Here is a 22,587-nt window from a genome sequence, read left to right as displayed (position 1 = left end):
CATCTGTGAGATAAAATTATACTGCAGCAAAAGACAAGAAATATTACAGTGAAAATATGTCATTATTGTAGCTCTCTCCACGCTTCATTCAAAAGTTTGCTTTTCCATCGCCGGGGGACCACTCCAGCGCCTGGGTGCGCGATCACGTGACGCTGACCGCGCCATGTTTCCATCCGCGCGTCAGAAGAAGTTTGCGGGCAGGCAGGGAAAGGTAGCAACAGGAACAAAGTTTGGGACAAACTCGTAAACAGAACGGGTTTCTCCCGTGAAAAAGATTTCGCCAACACAACCAAAACCTCCCCAGCACCATCAGGAACAAAACGGACTTCTGCGGATCATAAAAGCAGCTTCTTCTACATTTTGAAGCTTTGGAAAATTGTTATTGTAAAGTGTGGATGCGCTGGAAGACTGTGCTGTCTTGGCACAGTTTGGAGAGCCTCCGCCTTTTAAAATGCCTTAAAGTCCTTGGATTGTTATACATTCATTAAAATTTAGGGTACTGCACCCTTTCAATTTTCCTAATCGGTGAAAGTTGGGGTTTTTCTCTGCCGAATTTAACGGATTTTACATGCTCTCCGCGACCGCGACTGACAGCATCGAAGGTGAGTGGGATTTGTTTTGCGAGTGAACAGCAACATTAGTGTAGCCTAACCATTTTTATTTATAAACTAAATTCACTTATCAAAAAGGAAGACGGATGATGGTGCATATACGACCAATTAAGGCCTCCTATCGTTTTATCATCTGACTAGCAATGAATTGTTACATTGTCTCGCTTTTGATGTACTGAACCATTTTAGCCCCATATTTTGACTGTCAGTACACAGCCTACATGGGCCATTCTAAGAGTATTTGTTGTTATTCGTACAAGGCTTTACAGTTGTTTTGTAAGGACCATAGTTCAAAAGAGTCAAGCCACATATTTTTCACTTTTGTGCTAATCTGATCGGATTAAAATGACACATGAGTATTGGCCTGGAAAATTGCAGACATTGGTGCCATTTAAAACAAACTATTCGTGTTAATAAGTGATGATCTGTAACATACAGCAATGTGACTTAATGCAATCCATAGACATGTGCTTGCTATTTAATTCAATTTACTTAAATCTTTTTTCAAGACTTTGTACTTTTCAAACTGCAGTTTCGTTGTTTGCCTTCGGTTGTTTAAGCAACTCTCTTTATGGCAGAAGGAACTGAAATTGAGAAGACACGGGTCAAGTGGTTAGTTTTTTTTCCGAATTAACAGTTATTTTGGGGCGCTTGCATCATCCCTCAAGAATGTTACCTTTCATGGTAAAACCATGAGCTATTGTTAGAAAGTGTTATCATTTTGCATTAATGGGCCTCAGCAAGTCAAACCTCATATCTGTCCAAGTCACTTAATTCCTAAGAAAATCTATGTGCTCATGCAATTACCATCACAAGTCTGCTGTAGCCCTACATGCCAAATCACACAGCATAACACGTCATACCCAGGTCAACTGATTGGTAAATGATTTATGCAAACAGCATAGAGTGCATTTTCACAGGTCCCCATTGGAAGTCTAGAGTGTGCTCTTTGGACAATTATAGAAATGTAGGGAACAGTAAGAAGTAACTGTCCTGTGTCAGGACACGCACGCACGCATGCGCGCGCACACACACACACACACACACACACACACACACACACACACAGCTGCCTGTTTCATCACACCACAGCTCATCATGTTGAGTTTCCCCTCGGCGTCTGTGTGTGTCTGTGTGTGTCTGTGTGTGGTGAGTGTGATCTTCCTTTTCTATGAGTTGGCCTCTATTACTTCTGTAGAGCAGCTCCACCCCATTCTGCACCACCTCCTAAAACAGGACAGTTCTGTTGTGTCCATCACTTGCTTTTACCAACATGACCGATTCAGTTACCCTGAGTCAGTCCTCAACAGCAAGCATCAGAAGTAGATCTCCTTGTTAGAGGCATTACTAGTCCCTATTTCATTTCTGAATTATTAATTTGATATTACATTTTTAGGTCACTCGAAAAGACTCCTGCACGTGAAGAAGCTGGTCACTTTTTGGACAGGAAACGGATTACAATTTTGAAGGATTTGAAGCCGGTGGACAACATGGCTACCATGGCATCGCCCGGCGACGTCGCGGAGGGAGCGGCCAACGACGAGTTCAATGACATCATCAAGTGGAGATCTGGTACGTCTAATCGTCGAGCCTCCGATCGGAGAGAAGTGGATTTCGGACTCCTCGCTTTTGGCTCAGTGTTGTGCATGTCGTGTCCTGCGTCCAAAGTTACCGTGATCAAATAGGGTTGTTTTAAAGCTGTTTTCTGCTGGCTTTTCAAGGTGAATGTTGAGCACACGCACGTTTTAGGTGTGCACATGCAACACTGAGATGTGTGTATGTCTGCAGATGTGAATTAGAAAGCCTCTGTGGAGCTAATAAGGTGTTAGAGATATGAAGTGTTGTCAGAACTAAAAGGCGGTTATCTACTATGCATTCCGCAAGAGGTCAGATAAGACGTGACCGCATGGCTATGTGCAATGTGTTTAGAATCAATAACGCGTGTGTGTGTGTGTGTGTGTGTGTGTGTGTGTGTGTGTGTGTGTGTGTGTGTGTGTGTGTGTGTGTGTGTGTGTGTGTGTGTGTGTGTGTGTGTGTGTGTGTGTGTGTGTGTTGTGAGGGACGTGCACAATGGCAGTAGTCCAAAGGAAACTGTAACAAGGCCAGAAATCCTGTTTAAGGTGGACCTCTACGTTCCCATAGAGGGAGGGGAAGAAAAGAGAGGGAGTGTGAAAGAATGAAAGGGACAAAGAGAGAGAGAGAGATGGCTGAATGTGACAAGGCTGAGGGGAGAAAAAGAGGGCAAATGAAAGGTAGGGAGAGAGGGAATGGCAAGAATGCTGGGATGGGTTAACTCTTTTAACTCCCTTTATTCCATCCTAAATGTAATGTTTGAGGGTACACACACACACACACACACACACACACACACATCATTATCAGATCTCTTAATCAAGAGCCTTTTTAAATCAATTATCTGGGCGAGTGTTTTTTTTTTTAATCTCATGATCACACCAGTGGTTTGGCCTGGGGTTATTGTGTGTTCCTGTGTTGACTGTTCGGAGCACTTTGAAACTGTAAATACTGCAAGGCTGACACTGCATGCGTACGTGCGTGCATGAGTCTCAACATGCCCATTTTAAACTCTGTCCCATTACAGGACATTGCTAAAGCACTCTACTAACAGAGTAAGATAGTGTCACATTCTTAACATTTCTGCATATTCCACCACCATGCCTTGTTGGACTTAATACAGCTCACAGTACATGATGATGATGATCAGGGCCATAGGGCAGGTATACACTCACTGAGAACTTTATTAGGAACACATGTACACCTTCTCATGGCGGAGGTGGTGTAATGGTGTGGGGAATGTTTTCTTGGCACACTTTGGGCCCATTAATACCAATCAATCATCGCTTGAATGCCACAGTCTATTTGAGTATTGTTGCTGACCATGTGCATCCCTTCATGGCCACAATTTACCCATCTTCTAATGGCTACTTTCCAGCATGATAATGCACCGTGTCACAAAGCAAAAGTCATCTCAAACTGGTTTCATGAACATGACAATGAGTTCAGTGTTCTTCAGTGGCCTTCCCAGTCACCGGATCTGAATCCAAAAGAACGCCTTTGGTATGTGGTAGAACGGGAGATTCACAGCTGGAAAGTGCACCTGAAAAATCTGCAGGAATTGCGTGATGCAATCATGTCATCATGGACCGAAATCTCAAAGGAATGTTTCCAACATCTTGTGGAATCAATGCCACGAAGAATTGAGGCCGTTTTGAGAACAACCCAGTATTAGTATAGTGTTCCTGATAAAAGTGCTCAGTGAGTGTATGTTATTGCGCCTGGCCGTCCTCCTGGTTCCCTCTCCCAGTGGTTTTAGGTTCCAGCGCCTGGAACAGGCACCAAGCCCAGCCTTTTGGGAACGGCAGCAGAATTCCACCATTCCGCTGGACTTTGTAATTTACAACGCTTGTCTCCAGACCACAATGCTTTTCTTATAAGGATTCTGGTCGCCTAGCAACCTCAAAAGTAATGTTTTCCTTTATGGCGCGGAGGGAATATTTAGCACATAGCTGAGCCGGTCTCTAAAAACAACATAAGGAATATGGCCCTCTCCAGGACACTAATCTGAAGAGGGCAACTTTAGCTAATTCACACTGTGTGTGTGTGTGTGTGTGTGTGTGTGTGTGTCTGTGTGTGTGTGTGTGTCAGGCCCAGGTGGATCAGACTAAGGTGTTGTTCTCCCTCTAACCATGTGTGAACCCTGTTAAACTCAGTGAGTTAGGAGCAACAATGATTAACAGGGGAAATAGACCTACACTTCACTGAGCGTACAGGACAGTTCTGGAGAAGACGAGTGAAACACACACACACACACACACACGCACACATCCACCCTCTTATCAGCAGAAACACTTCACATCACTGTCCACTGAAGGGCTTTTAGTTGGGCAGTCATTTTAAGCCATGGAGAAGGATTCTAAACATTGAGCTCACAGCAGCCAAACAGGCCTAGAGTTCAATACACTCGTCTGTGTCTGTGTATGTGTGTGTGTTCTACACACTGTCTGTTGTGTGTCTGTATGTTTTAGAGAGAGTGTGAGCACAGAGACGGTTGTCTCAGACCGAAAGATGGTTAGCACTTATAAATTCAGATACATTTGGACTTTTTACAGGGACATTTTAATGTGTGGCTCACAAGTGGAGGCCAGCATAACAAAGATTAAAAACAGCAGAAGCTCAGTCAGGAGCCTTGAGTGAAGAGGCCAGCTCACAGTGATGGTGAAGAAGTGGCCTACTTTATATGGTAAGGAGTGAGAAAGCAAGGAGGGATGAGAGAGGGAGGGAGAGAGATGGAGAGAGCTTGTTGTGAAGAGAGAGAGGGGGGGGGGACGACAGGTGGAGGGATGTTTTTACAGCTGAGAAGGGGGGGATTAGGGTGATTTCCTGGGAGAGGGAGGTGTGGGTGGGTGGTGCACTCGTTAACTGCTGTAGTAAAGGTGTGTGTGTGTGTGTGTGAGAAGTGGATTTCCAACAATACACTTGTGTCCCTCCCCAGCCCACACACACACCTGCATTCGCAAACAAGGAAGTTGTTGTGCCCATCCCAGGTAATCTTTGAGTCAGCTGTACAACGCAATTAGAAAAGAGCAGCCAACAACCCTATATTATTTTCAGGGCAGGGTTTTAGTGTGGATCTGCTGTGTTGAGCGAAAGCCATTTGTCATGGGACCAGAGTCTGTAATTACACAGGCTACACTGCACATTCTAACCCCGTCAGCTGCTCTGTGCTGAACTCACTATGTGTTATGGGAGGATTAAAGGACAGGAGTAGGGCCGTCATTACTGAATGTTGTTTAGGTGTGTGTGTGTGTGTGTGTGTGTGTGTGTGTGTGTGTGTGTGTGTGTGTGTGTGTGTGTGTGTGTGTGTGTGTGTGTGTGTGTGTGTGTGTGTGTGTGTGTGTGTGTGTGTGTGTGTGTGTCCTCGCTATCCCTCACTCCTTCCATGATGAGGGAGATAATAGCGCTGCATACACACACACACACTCTCTCATAAAGGGGGCCAGATGGGGCTCATGTTTTCCAGTGTGTCAAGTGTTATGCACGCCCACAGTGGGCCAGGGTGAAGAGAGCGAGAGAGAGAGAGACACACACACACACACACAGAGAGAGAGACACAGACAGACAGAGACAGAGAGAGAGAGGAGGTGGTTGGGGAGATGAAGAGGGCTGGTGGCCAGAGGCCAGTGCCAGCCATCAGCCCTCAGCCTAGCTGGTCCACTCAGGGTAGACCCAGTTCATTCACGGGTTTCAAAAGTAGCCTCGAGTGTTTTTTTTTTTTTTTTAACTCATCCTTCCCTGGTGTTGTTTCGTAACCAATCTGATTTTACACAGAGTTTGGAGGAGTATATTGGAGGAGTGTGTGTGTGTGTGTCTCGGCTAGCTGTTTGTGCATGTGCATGTGCATGCAAGTGTGTGTGTGTGTGTGTGTGTGGCACTCTACCTGGACCTCTACCTGGACTTTACCTGGACTACCTCCTCCCACCCCTCCTCCTACTACAAAGCACTCTTGAGAGAAAGGTGAAAGGTCAAACCACCCCAGGCGGATAGATAGGGCTGTTGTTTAACGCAGTCGTCTCTGGTGGTTTACACACCTACTGGGCTGCTCCACCCTCCAACGCCCCCTGGTCACCGAGTCGTCCTGGCGAATACCTGACCTCCTTCTCCTCTGTTTGTTTGTCATCTGAGTCCACTGCCCTGTTCGTTGCTTAGTGAATGAAGACACACAGACCGGCCACTCTGGTTACATGCCCTCTCCCTTTCTCTGTTGTTATCTCTCTCTCTCTTTCCCTCTTGTTCTCTCTCTCTCTCTCTCTCTCTCTCCTCTGTCTGTCTCTTTCCCTCTTGTTCTCTCTCTCTCCTCTGTCTCTCTTTCTCTCTCTCTCTCCTCTGTCTATCTTTTTCTCTCTCTCTCTCTCTCTCCTCTCTCTCTCTCTCTCTTTCCCTCTTGTTCTCTCTCTCCTCTGTCCATCTCTTTCTCTCTCTCTCTGTTTTTTCTATTCTATTGTCTATTTGGGTGTGTGAAAATGATTGTTTCGGTTCATCGTACACGTCTAGATAGGTGTGTGTGTGTGTGTGTCTAGTTGTGTGTGTGTGTGTGTGTGTGTGTGTCTCTTCCATCTTGACTGACAGGTAGATCATGTCATCTGTGAATACTAGCTAGCAGTGAGGTGAGGACCCAGGAATGTGACCAAACAGCAGGTGTGGCTAGCTTTTATCTAAGGTCATCACAAGTCTCTTCCCTAATGGGTGTGTGTGTGTGTGTGTGTGTGTGTGTGTGTGTGTGTGTGTGTGTGAGAGAGTGTGAGTGAGAGTGAGAGTGATGTTGGTGGAACGAACACCAGTCAAGTGTGTTGTCCCGAGCTGGTCTGGGTAGAGTAGAGCACATGTGTGGTGACACACCCTACACTAAGCAACCACTGCTCATCTCTAGCGACTCCTGGCTCTGTATCTGCAGTGTCTTGGTTATATGACCATTTCTACATTATTAAACCACTCAAGGGAACTAAATTAATAAGCCATTTCAATAATTTGTCCTTTAAAACCTTCTATTTCTAAACCAATAATAAATAAAAAAGATGTAAAATTATTAATTGAAATCACATTTAGTTCTTATTTGACTGAAATGACAAGGATTTGACATCCAACCCTGTTGCTCAGAAAAGGTTTGCAAGACATCGAGACCCATACAGACAGAGACGGTTTCACGGTGTTGTGAGGCCTAGGTCCTGTTTGAAAAAGCCATCATTCCTCCATCCCTTGAGGAAATCACTGATCTGATATAACGTGGTTGGTGAAAGTGTTGCAGTGGGAAGCACGCATTGATTGGATTAATCACAATGGATCAATAATTACCTCAAGGAAGGAAGGATGCCATTTTGAAATGTTTGGAACAAGGCCCCAGTCTAACCCAGCTGGCTGGCGCTTCTCTCTGATCTGGGTAGAGTAGAGTCACGCAGCCATGCCAACAGAAACATTACAGGAGCACTTCTCATCCCTCAGGCGGAATGGTATGCATTGCCGCTCATCATAACATCAAATATATGACACACACACACACACATACCGCTCATCATAACATCAAGTATATGACACACACACACACACACACACACACACACACACACCGCTCATCATAACATAAAATATAAGCCACACACACACACATACCGCTCATCATAACATAAAATATAAGCCACACACACACACACACACACACGCGCGGTATGCACAACGCTCATCGTATAATCAAATAAACACCGAACACACTTTCCTTCACAAGCCCTTCCAGCTGCAGACAGCCAATGAGAACCAAACTGTTGAACACACACTGGGAGAGACCAAAACAGAGACGTGTGGAGCCTCACACAGAGACATAACATACTGTGTGTGTGCGTGCGTGGTGTGTATGGTGTGCAACCTAGACCAAAGCAAATGTCCAGTCACTCCACCCTTGGTCATCTGAGATGATGAGAGACATGTTCTCCATATTTAAACACTTTTTGTCGTTTTTTTTGTCTCTCTCTTTCGTTCTCTCTTTCTCCGAGGCCCTGTAGCTGTAGTGGATTGCTGCAGTAAGTCCTTAAGTAGGATTTGGGGAAAGGCACAGAGCAGGGCAGCAGAAGAGGTGACACACACACACACACACACACACACACACACACACACAAGAAAGAGCTCATTATGATGACTCACTGTAATCAAGATGCCAAACTTTCCTTCGATGATTATTGTGTGTATGTGTGTGTGGGTGTGGGTGTGTGTGTGTGTTCTGATGTGACTGCTCTCCAAGTTACAGATCCCAGCTGGGAATATGTGGAAAAGCTTCACTGGGAATCCTGTGTGGAAATTTGGGTATGGAGACCGAGGCCAAAATATCTCCCCAGGGCGCGGTTGTGTGGCTTTCTGTTATACATTACTCTGTGTGTGTCACAGAGTACAGAAATGCCCCATTCAGACTACATGACATTTAAACGTTGTCAAAGAGTTCTCTAGAGGGATGAAAATGTTAAAGGGACACTTCGCAGACCTCAAAATCATTGTCCAGATCACCTTACGAATGGGTGGGCATGTGAAATCGGCTTCCAAACGCGTTCTGTAGATCAAAAGCTAGGTACTGCTAGTTTGAGGATTTTACCCTGAGTGGCGTATTTGGGGGGTAATCACATGGTTTTGAAAACTACAAGGAGCGACAGGGAGGAGTGAGGCTACCGTTACCGAATTAGCTACTGCCTGGTTTGTTTACGTCCATAAACACCATGCTAGCGCATGCATCTATCACTTGTGTGTACTAATGTGCATCTTAGCTTAGACGCTCCTCCAAGGCTGGCTGAGGGCCGCAAAGCACTGTGGACGTTGTAGTATTTCATCATTTGGACATATTATTTCCTGGTCTGATAAAAGGCTAGTTTCTCGCTTGTTTGCGCACAATTTGTTGTATGTCCTGGCTATTGAGACAGCAAGGCCAGTTAAAACCTGCTTTTGAGTCGTGGTGACCATCTGTGAAATGTTCCTTTTAAATGTGCTCTTTTAAAAACTGTACCTAAAACGCTGCAGAAGCGAAGTCTCTGACTGTCTGTTTGTTTGTTTGTTTTTGTTTGTAAGGCTTACTTAAAATGTGGTGCGTGTGTGTGTATGTATTCCCCCCCCCCATGTTGAACCCTCCCAGCAGGAGATAGCTGTGTGAACTCTCTCTCTCTCTCTCAGACTGTCTCTGTGAGGTCCAGCAGCTGTGAGGGCCCCCCCCCCTCCCACCCCCACACACTCCTCCCCTCCTTCACAGCCCCCTCCTTCTGCTTGCCTCCCCATCCTCCACCATCCAGTCTTCCTCCTCCCTTTCACCCATTTAACAGTCACCTTCTCCTGCCAGTGCCTAGCTCATTAAGGTCTCAAAGCCATGTTGCCCAATCTAGCTTCTGACCTCTCGCATTACAGAGGGATTTGATGAAACAAACTGAGGCCTGGAGGGTACAAATTAACCCCTTAGTGCCCCGCCATATTTCTCAACTAGAAGAAAACTCCCGCATTTTTCTTCAACTCTTTTATCAACGAGAGAGAAACGCCTTTTTCTTTTCTTTTTTTTTTAATCTACTACTGTTCTTTTGAATCCTGGAATTTAAAAAAAGAAACATCTGTTAACCTAGACGAAATGAACTCCACCACTTTATCTGTTGTAGCCTTTGAACGTCTGGAGAGCTAAGTATGCAGCTAAGTCAGACAGTTCAGAAATGTCATCATCATCGTATTTCAGTCAATGACTTCACATTCATGTGTGAATGTTCAGAGCTTCTCCCCCCCCCCCTCTGGTGAGTTAGCATCAGCAACATTAAACCCCAACTAGTCCCTGAGGTCAAATCAGCTTAGACCTAGTTGTGGTTTATGTGGAGCCCTACTCCTTTTCAAACCAGTGAGTGAGTGAGTGAGACTTTATCCGTGGGTGTGTTTTGTGTGTATGTCTCTGTATTTCAGGCCACTGGGAGGGAGGGAGGGAGGGAGGGAGAGAGAGAGAGAGAGAGAGACAGACACACAGACACACAGAGCACCGAGGGATATATGGAATGATAGAGGCCTCCTCCTCCCTAACTCAACACTAGACATCCAGGGCGTGGGCCTGTGGCATTCTGGGAGATTTCCATGGAGCGTTTGTCTCTGGTCTGCGTTCCCAGAGATGTAGGCCGGACCACTGACTCATTGGTTCCCTCTCAACCCGTGTGTGTGTGTGCACATGTCTCTGTGTGCATCTGACTGACTGTGTGTGTGTGTGTGTGTGTGTCTGTATGGTAACTTGAAGTACACAAGACAGCGCTGTAGAGGCTAATTGAGTGGAAAGTCCCTCTGGTCTTCTGATTCTTCACTCTGTGCCAAGCCCAGCCTGGTCCAGCCTGGTCCAGCCTGGTCCAGCCCTGTGTGTTCTGTCCATACCAGCTGGTCTGGTCAGCTTGGGAAGGAAGTGGACTTAATCCAATGTGACTCAGAGGGGAAGTTAGTCACGGGCGGACCGGGCTCCGAATCCTGTTCCATTTCCTCCTCATAGAGAAAGGAAGAGTGAAAACTGGCTTTCTCTCCCTCTCCCTCCCTCTCTACATTGATGTTTGTCTAGTTGTTTCTCGTTCTTGGTCATTAGAGGCCAAATGGACACCCTCTTCATAAGGAAGTGTGTGTGTGTGTGTGTGTGTGTGTGTGTGTGTGTGTGTGTGTGTGTGTGTGTGTGTGTGTGTGTGTGTGTGTGTGTGTGTGCGCGTGTGTGCGCGCGCGCGCGCACGCAGTCAAAATGTGGATGTCTATCAAAGACTACATTGACAGCTTTCTGTTTCAGACTGAGTCATTCGGTTTCCCCTACTCTCCTCTCTGTTTTACAATGTGTGATACACAGTATTATAGGTCATGTTGATCTGCTATCACTTCCTGTGGCGTGTGCACGCGCATGTGTGTGTGATGTGGGAGACTTCAGCTGTTTCCTCCCAGTTTGCAACTTTGTTCGATAATGATCTTTGGACAAAGTGAGCTTTCACCACAGAGCGTGCTGCGTGTTGTTTGAGGTCAAGCCATTCAGTTGTGACTCTCCACAGTCTTTCCTCCCTGTTGTTGTACATACTTTTTATGTCTGTACTTCAGGGACGTCTTATGTGTTGTACCTGCTTAGGCATATTCTGAGTACATGCAAGTAGCATAGAATAATACCAGTGCCTATCTATGAGAAATAATTTCATTTCGTTTTGTGTCCTAAGCATTCCAATCTGGGAAAATAGTGTATTTTGTTTCATGAGGACCATTCTTTGTGGCAAAAAAAATCAAAGAGTAATTGTTCACTATTTTGGACCCTTTTTGAATTATTATTATTATTTTTGCGGTCATGAATGTTTTGTGAGAACTGCAGTGTTTTTGGGCAGTAAGTGTGTGAAGCTGCACATTCAAAATGACACACACACACACACACACACACACACCTGTATATCTGTCAATTTGACAAGAATTCACCCTATGGTCGTTTGACAGGCTGGCCCTGTGCTTTCCCTCCCTCCCTCCCTCCTCTCCTGCTCCCTTCCCCCTCTTTCTCTGACCCATGCTGTGACCTGAGTGACACCACAGCCACACACCACACCACCCCAACCAAGTTAACATACCCAGCATGCTTGGCAAACAGCCCTAAAACCTCCACTTCCTCCACTGTCACTTCTTCTTCCTCTTCCGTGTTTGTTGTTTTTGTTTCACACTCTTTTCTCTCTCTTTTCTCTCTCTTTCTCTCCGTCATGAGTGTTAGTAAGTGGCTCCCGTGGCGAAAGGGTAGTCTTTTCAAACGGAGGAGGAAGCAGGAGAGAGTCCCTGTTCTGGGTGAGTAGTGGATAGTAGGGTTCCTGTTTCTAGAGACGAGAAGAGGGAAGAGTTGTGATTGTTTTGTCAAGGCTTATAGCTTACTGTCATTGTGCGCGTACTTAGGCCTGCTTATGCTGAAGTGAAAGTTTGTGTGGACTTGAGTAACGGTGAGTACGTTTTGGTGATTTTTTTGTATATATATTTTTTTTAATGGATTTGTGAAGGTTGGAGTACAGTTAACCTGCTGTTCCTCTCAGAGTGTGAGTGTGTGTGAGGGTGATTGTGTAAGCAATTGCGCATGTGTGTGTATATTTGTGTTGATATGCCCATTCGAATTCCTCTACGCCAGCAGCAGCACCTATTAAAGGCTCCACTGCTCGGTGAAATGCACTCAGCCAAGCGTGTCAGATCTGACACTTCATCTGTTTGGTTTTATAGTGGGACGTGAGTGTGTTCTGCTGGGGTTGTCATAGGACAGGACTAGAGTTCAGACTGGAGTCATACTCTCTCAGACTAGATGGAAAAGCACAGACAATGTCAAGGAACTGGTGCTGATTAGTTTGATGTCTAGGCCACATTCCCGACCTGTCTTGCCACAAGCTTTAAGTCATATGGATCATATCTGGCATATTTTTGAATTGCTGTTTTGATGTTTGTAATCTCTCTGCTGGCAGCTGTGCTGTCTATGTAAAGGTGTGTGTGTGTGTGTGTGTGTGTGTGTGTGTGTGTGTGTGTGTGTGTGTGTGTGCGTGTGTGCGTGTGTGTGTGTGTGCGCGCCAGATAACTCATCCAAGTCTATATGGCTCCTTCCTAACCTTATCTGCTTCTCTTCAATCCTTTGTTGTGTCTACATAGATACGCCACGTCAGGGGGTTGAAGGTGGATGCATCTCTATATCTCACATTCTCTCCTCTCTCTCTCTCTCCATCTCTCTCTCTCTCTCATTCTCTCCATCTCTCTCTCATTCTCTCCTCTCTCTCTCTCCATCTCTCTCTCTCCATCTCTCTCTCTCTCATTCTCTCCATCTCTCTCTCTCATTCTCTCCATCTCTCTCTCTCTCTCTCTTACCCTGACCACCGTGGGAGGCCTCACCCGTCCCATTGCATGCTGGGACGGCGTTGGAACAGAGAGCGTTGTGTGTTCCTCCAGCGGAGCACGGTGTGTCCCACAGTGCACTGCCCACCCCTGGACCTGCCCTGCTCTCTCTCTCTCTCTCTCTCTCTCTCTCTCTCTCTCATTGGCAGTGTCTCCCCCTTCCTCCTCCCTCCTCCTCTCCCCCCTCCTCCCTCCACCACATTCCTCTGTTCTTCTCCCTCTCCTCTGGTCAAGAAGCGACAGGAGTCAGGAGAGAGGGTCAGGAATGTGAGCTCCGTCCTGGAATGATCTTCATATTCTTCTTCTTCTTCTTTTTCTTCTTCCATTCTTCTTTTTTGTCGTCTTTTTTGGTGGATCAGGAGAGATGGCGGAGCGTGGTCTCAAGCTCAGAGGTAGGACTCAGCCAGGTGACTTTGAACCTAGTGACATCAGATCAAGGTTACAGAAGTTGGTGACATTGAATTACGTGCCATGGGGTGTAATGCAGGTAATCAAGGATGTACACACGGAAGGTGTGTCTGTGTCTGTGTCTGTGTCTGTGTCTGTGTCTGTGTGCACGCACTTTCTGAATGGGAAGGATTCTGCGTATTTGGCGGTACATAGTTTAGCTTTTTCAGTTTTGTTTGAGGTGTTTTTTTTCTCTCGAGTTACCAAGGTAACACATCAGCACTAGACATAAAGCTGTTAGATACTAGCCTACAATTTGTTGGGAATGTCATGTTTGAGTGGAGTATATTTCTTGGAGAGTAGATATCTACTGCCGTTCCAAGAAAACAGTTGTTTGAAGAGTCTGACAGCCTGCATAGTTTAGTGTGTGTGCGTGTGTGTGTGTGTGTGTGTGTGTGTGTGCGTGCGTGTGACCTGACTTGTAGTAACATTCATAATTCTGCTCTGTTTATACTCAGAACCCTACCCCTATCTACCACTCATTACACTAGTACAGATACACACACACACACACACACACACACACACACACATCAGGGACCTATTCCGGAGGGAGAAACATTGCAGAATGTTCGGATAGAAACGTATTAAGTATGATTTTCTGTCATGTAAACGTGAGTTAGGTCAGCTTTATCCAGTGCATTTCTATCCTCAACGTTCTGAAACGATTCACCTCAGTGAATACACACTGTGTTTGAAAAGTACTAAGTGGGGATATGAGTTAATCTTCCCGGACACAAGGTGTGTTTTGCCTATAAATTCCCAAATCCCCGCTGTGGGGTGTCAACACGGTCGGGTTGGGCAAGCTTAGGCAAGAGTCCGGTCAAAGGGGGGAGGAATACGTGCGAAATTAAGGGAATTCTGTGCATTCCATGCGGCCCACGAAGTCAAAATATAACGCATGTCTGCCGTCAAGCTGTGAGCAGGGGGGGTAAGGTGTGTGTGTGTGTGTGTGTGTGTGTGTGTGTGTGTGTGTGTACACACTTGCGGGTGTGTGCGAGGAAGTAATTCATTGAAAAGTAAATATGTTGATGGTGGTATTTGGAACTTTTACCTGTAGCAGTAGGAGCGTGTGTTTACATTGGTGTGTGCGTCTTTTCTTCTCTCTTTATCTATGTGTGTGTGTGTGTGTGTGTGTGTGTGTGTGTGTGTGTGTGTGTGTGTGTGTGTGTGTGTGTGTGTGTGTGTGAATGCGGGTGAATGTGTATGTGTGTGTATGTATGTACAAATTGTGTCTGCACATTCAGGCTTCGGTAAGGATCAGTGGCAAACACAGGACAGGGGTGGATGGTGATGCGAGGTTAGCTGTGACAGATAGGTCTGCTAACAGCTGTGTTTTTGCAGCCTAACAAGGTGATGCTCACCAGCCCGGTCTGATTTTATGAGTGTATCCGTCGTCTGTTTGAAAGCTTTTCTCTTAACAGCTTTAGACAAGGGAACTGGTTTTGTGCCCAACGACAAAAGACCTGGGGAATCACACACACAGTTAGTATTGAGAAGCTGAAATGTTAGTAACACAACTCTCACCGACTTTCAAACACATGCTATCCAGGCAGTGTGTACTGTTTTAGGAGGCATTTTTTAAAGATCAAAGTCTTTTGATTTTATAACAATAACTTACCCCCTGGAATTAAATAGTCATAGCTACAAGGTCTTAACCTAGCGTGAACAATAGTCTCGTGACGTGGCTATGCTCTAGAATGTACAGGCTAGGCTATATATTTATATTATGGTCTGTCTCCCTATTTGTCCTACATGTAGCTCCTAACCCCCTGTGTTTATGTGTATGCCGCTGCCATGGAAACCCACATGGTTTGTATGGTTTTTGGCCCCCAGTGTTAAAATCCTCCTCGTCTCACCATGTGGTTTCAGACTCTCCCCACTAGTGTGGATGAATGGGGGGGGGTGGATGCTTCCCTCTTATAGCTGGGGTTCTGGGTGTTGTAGTTTCTATGACTACATCTGCATTGTGTTTGGGTCACCTGGGGGGCTGGACTGTGTGTGTGTGTGTGTGTGTTAGTCTATCTCAGTAGCTGCATGCTGTCTATTGATTTTGTCCAGTTTGTGCTGTCGATCTGTCTTTCATGTGGCCAGTATACAGTGCTTCAGTAGGCAGTGGGCTGCTGGTGTGTATGGTCTGTGTGTGTGGTCTGTGTGTGATCCTGTGGTCATTATCTAACCAGTGAGCTGTGAGAGGAGTCCTGTGGGATGGGTCTTCTTGATGTAATCGCTACTTCCGGTTTGGCGGGCAGATAGGAAGCGGGCCTTTCCTCCCAGAGCGGATTCACTCACTGTTTGGCCTGGAAAGTGGTGTGTGTGTGTGTGTGTGTGTGTGTGTGTGTGTGTGTGTGTGTGTGTGTGTGTGTGTGTGTGTGTGTGTGTGTGTGTGTGTGTGTGTGTGTGTGTGTGTGTGTGTGTGTGTGTGTGTGTGTGTGTGTGTGTGTGTGTGTGTGTGTGTGTGTGTGTGTGTGTGTGTGTGTGTGTGTGTGTGTGTGTGTGTAAAGCAGCACACTCTCATGATAAACATCAGTCTTTGTATTACACACACATACAAAGACTGATGTTTATCATGAGAGTGTGCTGCTTTAAACACACATACATACACACACACACACGCTCACACACACCACTCTCCTGTCTCCATTCAGCACTGTCAGGTAAGTAGGTGACACTCTCTAGGTGAACAAATATAAACAGAATATCAGTGTCAGTAAGCTCCCAGGTATGTGTGTGACTTTACTCCACAAACAAACAGTTGCTGACTCACTCAGCTATTACCACACAGTCAACAACAGGCTGAGGCTTGTCCAATAAGGACCCCTCAGCGAATAGCAGGCATTCCAGTGACCAATCACCCACAGCCGACTACAGGAGTGTCTAGGAGGGACTCTGACAGGCTGTCTTTCCACACACTTTCTCCATTACTCACACACACACACTTTCTCTCCTTTCATCCTTGCGCTGGTCAGGCATGAGCATTCCAATGCTGTGGAGAGTAGGAGCACAATGTGTATGAATCAGGAGCATTGTCTTCCACAGAGAGGTGTGTGTGTGTGTGTGTTTAAAGCAGCACACCCTCATGATAAACATCAGTCTTTGTATTACACACACACACACACACACACGCCCCACATCAGGTGGAGGCATGGTCCTACAGACAGCTGCTGGGGGGGCCCTCCTATGGTGCTCTTATGTAAGAAAAATGTATATTCTCTTGAAAGTGTGTCAAGGGTATTTCTTTGGTTAGGTTGAGGTTTGGATTGGGTTGGTTTTTGTTTTATAGTCCGTCTCTGTCAGGACAACCCTGGTTATCATGCCCGCTAGCGTCTGCTTGATGGATGGTCCTCTCTTATTGGCTGTTGGCCTCACCTCTCTCACCTCTCTCACCTCTCCTCTCCTCTCCTCTCCCTCCTTCATTCCTACCCTTTGGCCTCTGCCCTCCCCCCTCACTCCTCGGTTCCCTTCTCTCTCCCCTTCCTCTCCTCTTATCTTCTCTCCTCTTCTCTCTCCCCTTCCTCTCCTCTTATCTTCTCTCCTCTTCTCTCTCCCCTTCCTCTCCTCTCATCTTCTCTCTCCTCTTCTCTCTCCCCTTCCTCTCCTCTCATCTTCTCTCCTCCTCTCTCCCACCCGTTGCCCTCCTCCCTTACTCCCCACCCCCCCCTCCCATCTCTCCCTATACCTTCACCCATGTCTGCCCTCAACTCTGAGCCTGTGTCCTCTCCCTCCCTCTCCCTCCCTCCCTCTCCCTCCCTTCTCTCTACTGTCTCTACTGTCTCGATACCAAAATGTTGACTTCGACACTGATACCAGCTTAGGGATCACGATTTAGATTCTTAAACAATACCACGGCAACCAAAAATAACATAATGAATCCATAATGAGATTTGATAGCTGATATCTGAATCAGTATGCTATGCTGAACAACAAATGAGTGAACACAAAATAATAATAAATATGATACAAATATATTTACATTTTACATTCATGGCATTTAGCAGACGCCTTTATCCGAAGCAACTTACAACAAATACATTTGACTAAGTGAGTGAATCATCTATCCATCAGTCATCATAAGAAAAAATAATCTATGGTAGGACCAGGGGCTACTGGCAGTCACAATGCTAGAAGAAGGAAGAATTACTTTTGTGAATCTGGCCATAATACAGGCCCAGGTATCATATCTCAATTCCATTAATTTCACTAAATGATGATATGTAGATTTCAACCTAATCTTGAGATTTCATTTTTAAATCTAACTCAATTCACATGAAAAATAATAGATACAGGGATGGAACATCAGGCAAAGGCACATAATCGCAGTTCATCAGGAGAGGAGGAGACACTTGTTGAGGACATGCCGAACTTAAATTTCCATCCCTGAACGTGTTATGTTATCGAATCATGTACCTACGCATATCCTGAGCTATCTGACCTATCCGCTGGCCTGTCGTGATTTGAACTCCTTGAAGAGGTCCGGGATGCCTATCGGAAGGATGCTTGGTTAAATTTCACCCGTTGCCTCCCTTTGACTGCATGGCCTTGTAACATCTTTTACAAACAGGCTTTGTGATTTCGGTCGGCTCGCCATCATCATTGGCTCTGTAAGCAAAGTAACGCCAGATTCCACTTCTGGCATCCTTTCTGTCAACAAGCTGGGGACGGCCAGCATCCACACTCGCCTTCCATCCATCTCCTTCCTCCTCGTCAACGCCGTGTGCGTGATTGATTAGCGTTGTGTTTCCCAGCCGAAGTGCGCTGCCCCCCGCCCCCCATGAGCATATAGACAAATTACACTTAATGTGTTAATAATAATATTTTGCATAGCTCAAAGTAAATACTGCGTCAGGCATTTATGGCAAAAAAAAACAAAAAACTTTTTATGGTAAACTTTCTTAGAACTGTTTTCAAAGCAGGGTATCGTGAGAGAGCTGGTACATCATGCAACACTACTCTGTATCCTCAACTTTCTCTCGTACCCTTATCCTCTCCCCCATGTTCTCTCCCCCCTATCCTCTCCCGCATCTGATCTCCCCCATCTGATCTCCCCCATCTCCCCGCTTGGGACTCTTCACGCCACTCCTCTTCTCCTCTCTATCCTACCTCTTCTCACCTCCCCTGTTACCTCCCCCGGGGGACATTCCTGTCTTTATACCCCTGCTCTCTGAGCCAGTGGGACACACACACACACACACACACTCACACACACACACTCCCTCAACAAAGGAGCCAAAAACCCTTGCGGCTGGTGATCATAACCTTTGACCTCTTGTGTGATTATGCATTGTTTTTAAACAACGACCACAGTGGTTATTTCACACTCCCCTGCCTTGTGACGCACACACACACACTGACAGCCCACTGAACCGTTCCTGATTCACTATGTTGCAGACAGAAATATAATGTATAGCGTTTACACGACTCCCTCCTCTAAACGAACCACACTCATAATAATAATACTAATAATAATATGTCATTTAGCTGACGCTTTTATCCAAAGCGACTTACATTGCAGTGAGTGCATACATTTTAGTATATATGGTCCCAGCGGGAATCAAACCCACAACCTAAGCGTTATTAGCACCATGCTCTACCAACTGAGCCACAGAGGACCATGCATACCTGCTCTGCATACACTGCATACACCTTCCTGCATACACCTTCCTGAACAGCACCCGCGCAGATACGCATTTTAGTTTTTTACCAAGCTCCTGTGTGATTGACATCTCAAGGATACCTGAGAAAGAGTGTGGGCAGGGTTGGAACGGATGGAGGCCACCGTACCCATCCAGCATTACAGGAGCCAGTCATAAACCATGCACATCAAAGGGCCTGACCTACTGCCTCACACACAATGAGGCCTTATTAGAAAACTGTGTCGGCGAGCACCAAAAAGAAGTGAGGATGGAAGAAAAGAAGGAAGAGAATGTGAAATATGTGTGTGTGTGTGTGTGTGTATGTGCGCACAGTCAAAATGTGGATGTCTATCAAAGACTACATTGGCAGCTTTCTGTTTCAGATACTGAGTCATTCGGTTTCCCCTACTCTCCTCTGTTTTACAATGTGTGATATACAGTATTATAGGTCATGTTGATCTGCTATCACTTCCTGTGGCGTGTGCACGCGCATGTGTGTGTACGTGGAGGGGTGTCATGGTGTTGTGTTTCTGACTGTACATCAGCCGCAGGTGCCTTTTGTGTTTGTACCCCTTCTCGTCATTTTGTTCTTTCCTTCAAATTACAATTTTGTCAGTCAGACTTTTAGTCAGACTTTCGAATCAGAGGTACAGCCTGTTTAAATAATGTGATGTCAGTGGGTCTGTTCAGTCAACAGTCGAGGGGACCCTGAAATGAATGTCCAATTCAATCTCCTGATTAATGTTTTTCTGGTCGTCTGAAGGCGGAACAGTGACCGAAGTTGTCCAAACTGATGTTTTGTTCAGTGAAAAAAATACTAAAAAGAATCCTCTCTTTTCTTCTACAGATGAGCATGACGCAGTACAGAAGAAAACCTTCACCAAATGGATCAATGCGCAGTTCTCCAAGGTAATGACGCAAGCAGCTTTGATTCAGGTTGTTGAAAAAGTTCCACTCTAATACACTGAGGTTATTGAATGACATGGAACATGCTTAAATGGAATGAAGGTAAACAGCAGGTTATTTTGAGCCATATATAACATATTTTGTTTTGGCCATTTCTATCTTCCCCAGAGACCTTGTACTGCCCTTGACTTTCTCTTCCCAGGCTTAGCACTTAGCTAAGAATAGCTAACATGTTTTGCAGATTGCTAGGGGGTCATTAGTTAGGCTAACTCCCCAAACACTGTTTATCAGGCAGAAAAAAATGCTAAAAGGCTAACACCATTCTGCTAATGAGCGCTTGATAGATTGATATGCTCGGTCCTTGGCTTGTCCCTCTGTTTATGAGAAACATGCTAAAAATGCTAACGCTTGTCTGATACTGTTTTGTTTTAGCCATCCTCCATCACGCCAACAGGCCATTTATCAGAAATATGTTACACATGTTAAACTATTTCACTAATGGGTCTTAGCTGGATAAATACACCTGGGTGGCCTCAGCCTGGGCAACTCACTCCCTTTGCCCCCCCCCCCCCCCCCCCCCCCTCTCTCTCTCTCTGTCAATCTCTCACCCTCTCTTCCCCTATCAATCATTCTCTCTGTTTCCATCTCTCTCTCTCGTTGTCTTTCTCCCCTGTTTGCTCTCTATGGCTAGAGTTGTTCAGTAGTCATGTCTTTTATAACAGAGAGTGCTTATTAGAACAAACCCACTGCCTTTTTCTGCGTGCTGTGGTCCATTGTAACCCATGCCCACAGATGTCTCTCAGGGTTGCTTGTTGCTTTCAGTTGTTGGGATACATTTCCTTCATGTAATATTGTAAGCAAAAACGTAACGACAAATGAATGACTTGACGTGGTGCATTTCGCACGTCTAAGATGCAGAGTGAGTGGATTTGAATGGCTGAGCCTCTGTGGCTCCGTTGGTGGAGCATGGCGCTAACAACGCTAAGGTTGTGGGTTTGATTCCCGCTGGGACCATATATACTGAAACATTTATGCACTCACTGCAGCGTAATATATTATATATAGCCTTTGAGATTAACAACAACATGGGACCTCCCGTAATGAAATACAGTTGCGTATCGATATTTTGGCTGGGGTTACATAGAACTAGACCTAGATGATGGAGATATAATCAAGATAATCTGGATTAAAAAGAGACTCATTTTGTTGTGTGTCCATCAGACGGGGAAGGCGCCCATCAAGGATATGTTCTCAGACCTGCAGGACGGCAGGAAGCTGCTGGAGCTGCTGGAGGGACTGACAGGAAGTGTCCTGGTGAGAGAGAGAGAGAGAGAGTGTGTGTGTGTGTGTGTGTGTGTGTGTGTGTGTGTACCACGTGGGAAGTATGATGGTGGAACACACACCAGTCAAGCGTGTTGTCCCAAGCTGCCCCCCCCCCTCCCCCTCCCCACACACACACACACACACACCCTCTCTCTGCTACTATTATACTAATGCTATAATTGGGTGCTAATGCCTGGTTAAGGTATGTAAGACTCGGAAGGATTTTGAAATCGGTTCAATTTCCCATTCTTTCCCTTATGTACCCTATGGAGGTTTCATGATACTTGTATACAGTTTGCTAGAGTATGTTTTAAAAAAAATATTATTTTTAATATAATTTTTAATTATTATTTATAATATAATTATTCTTATAAAATTCTTATAAAAAATGATACTACTGGAGCATGTCCTTTTTTTTATTTTCTATGTTTTGTTTGTGTGTCTTCTAACGTTATTCCAAGGCCATGTCCTTGGGTCTGGACCTTTACTTTTCTCTGTGTTGTGCTTTTTCTTAGACCAAAGAGCGGGGGTCCACTCGTGTGCACTCTCTCAACAACGTCAACAAAGTCCTTCAGGTCCTACATCAAAACAATGTGAGTACCAATGGAGGCTTAAAGGTGTTCCTGTCTTTCTCTCTCTCTCTCTCTCTCTCTCTCTCTTCTTTTATTCCCCAGTCTCTCTCTCTCTCTCTCTCTCTCTCTCTCTCTCTCTCCCGCTCATTTTCTCCTTCCCAGTCTTCCATTGTACAATGGCCTGTGTTGATGGCTTGAACTTAGACAGATAAGACCCCTTACCACCACCCCCCCCCCCCCCCCCACACACACACACACACTCTAATGGCAGGGTGTGTGTGGGAGTGACCGGTGTTCCTTTGATACTCAATGCTCCACAAGCTCTCCACACTCAGCTCTCCTCTTGAGGGATTCTGGGAAGCAGGTGTGTGGGAGGCTAACCTCCACGATTAGTAGGTTGGGCTTAACAACCTCCCAAATCAACCACCCAGAGAGGAAAAAGGGTTTGTGTGTGTGTGTGCACGTGTGTGTGTGTGCATATCTTTCCATCTGAACCCCTAGGTAGTTGTTCTGTCTTGGTGCTGCAAGGTATGTATGATGATGGGCAGGGTTCATTGGAGCAGGGGTCAAGGGTGAACATGATAGCTAAACTGAGGGAAGTCACTCATTGACTTCTTAACCCCGAGATCAAGATAATGTCCCATTTCTTTCCTCAGCATGTATTTACATAATCAC

The 22,587-nt window shown here is 45.7% G+C and overlaps 1 protein-coding gene across 1 annotated transcript in view; it reads left to right on the top strand.

Moving 5' to 3' along the window:
* Positions 1 to 325: 325 nt before the first annotated feature.
* utrn (utrophin) overlaps positions 326 to 22,587 on the top strand; it is a 172,090-nt gene continuing 149,828 nt past the window's right edge. Inside the window, exons 1-5 of the mRNA XM_083689372.1 lie at positions 326 to 602; positions 2,008 to 2,183; positions 19,959 to 20,020; positions 21,239 to 21,331; positions 21,856 to 21,933. Coding sequence (XP_083545498.1) covers positions 2,102 to 2,183; positions 19,959 to 20,020; positions 21,239 to 21,331; positions 21,856 to 21,933 — 315 coding nt within the window. The 5' untranslated portion in view covers positions 326 to 602; positions 2,008 to 2,101. The remainder of the gene's footprint in view (positions 603 to 2,007; positions 2,184 to 19,958; positions 20,021 to 21,238; positions 21,332 to 21,855; positions 21,934 to 22,587) is intronic.

The sequence above is a fragment of the Argentina silus genome (genome assembly GCF_951799395.1).
Source record: "Argentina silus genome assembly, chromosome: 17".
Classification (NCBI taxonomy): Eukaryota; Metazoa; Chordata; class Actinopteri; order Argentiniformes; family Argentinidae; genus Argentina; species Argentina silus.
The sequence above is the reverse complement of the archived record's forward strand: the minus strand, read 5'-3'. Positions and strand labels throughout refer to the sequence as shown.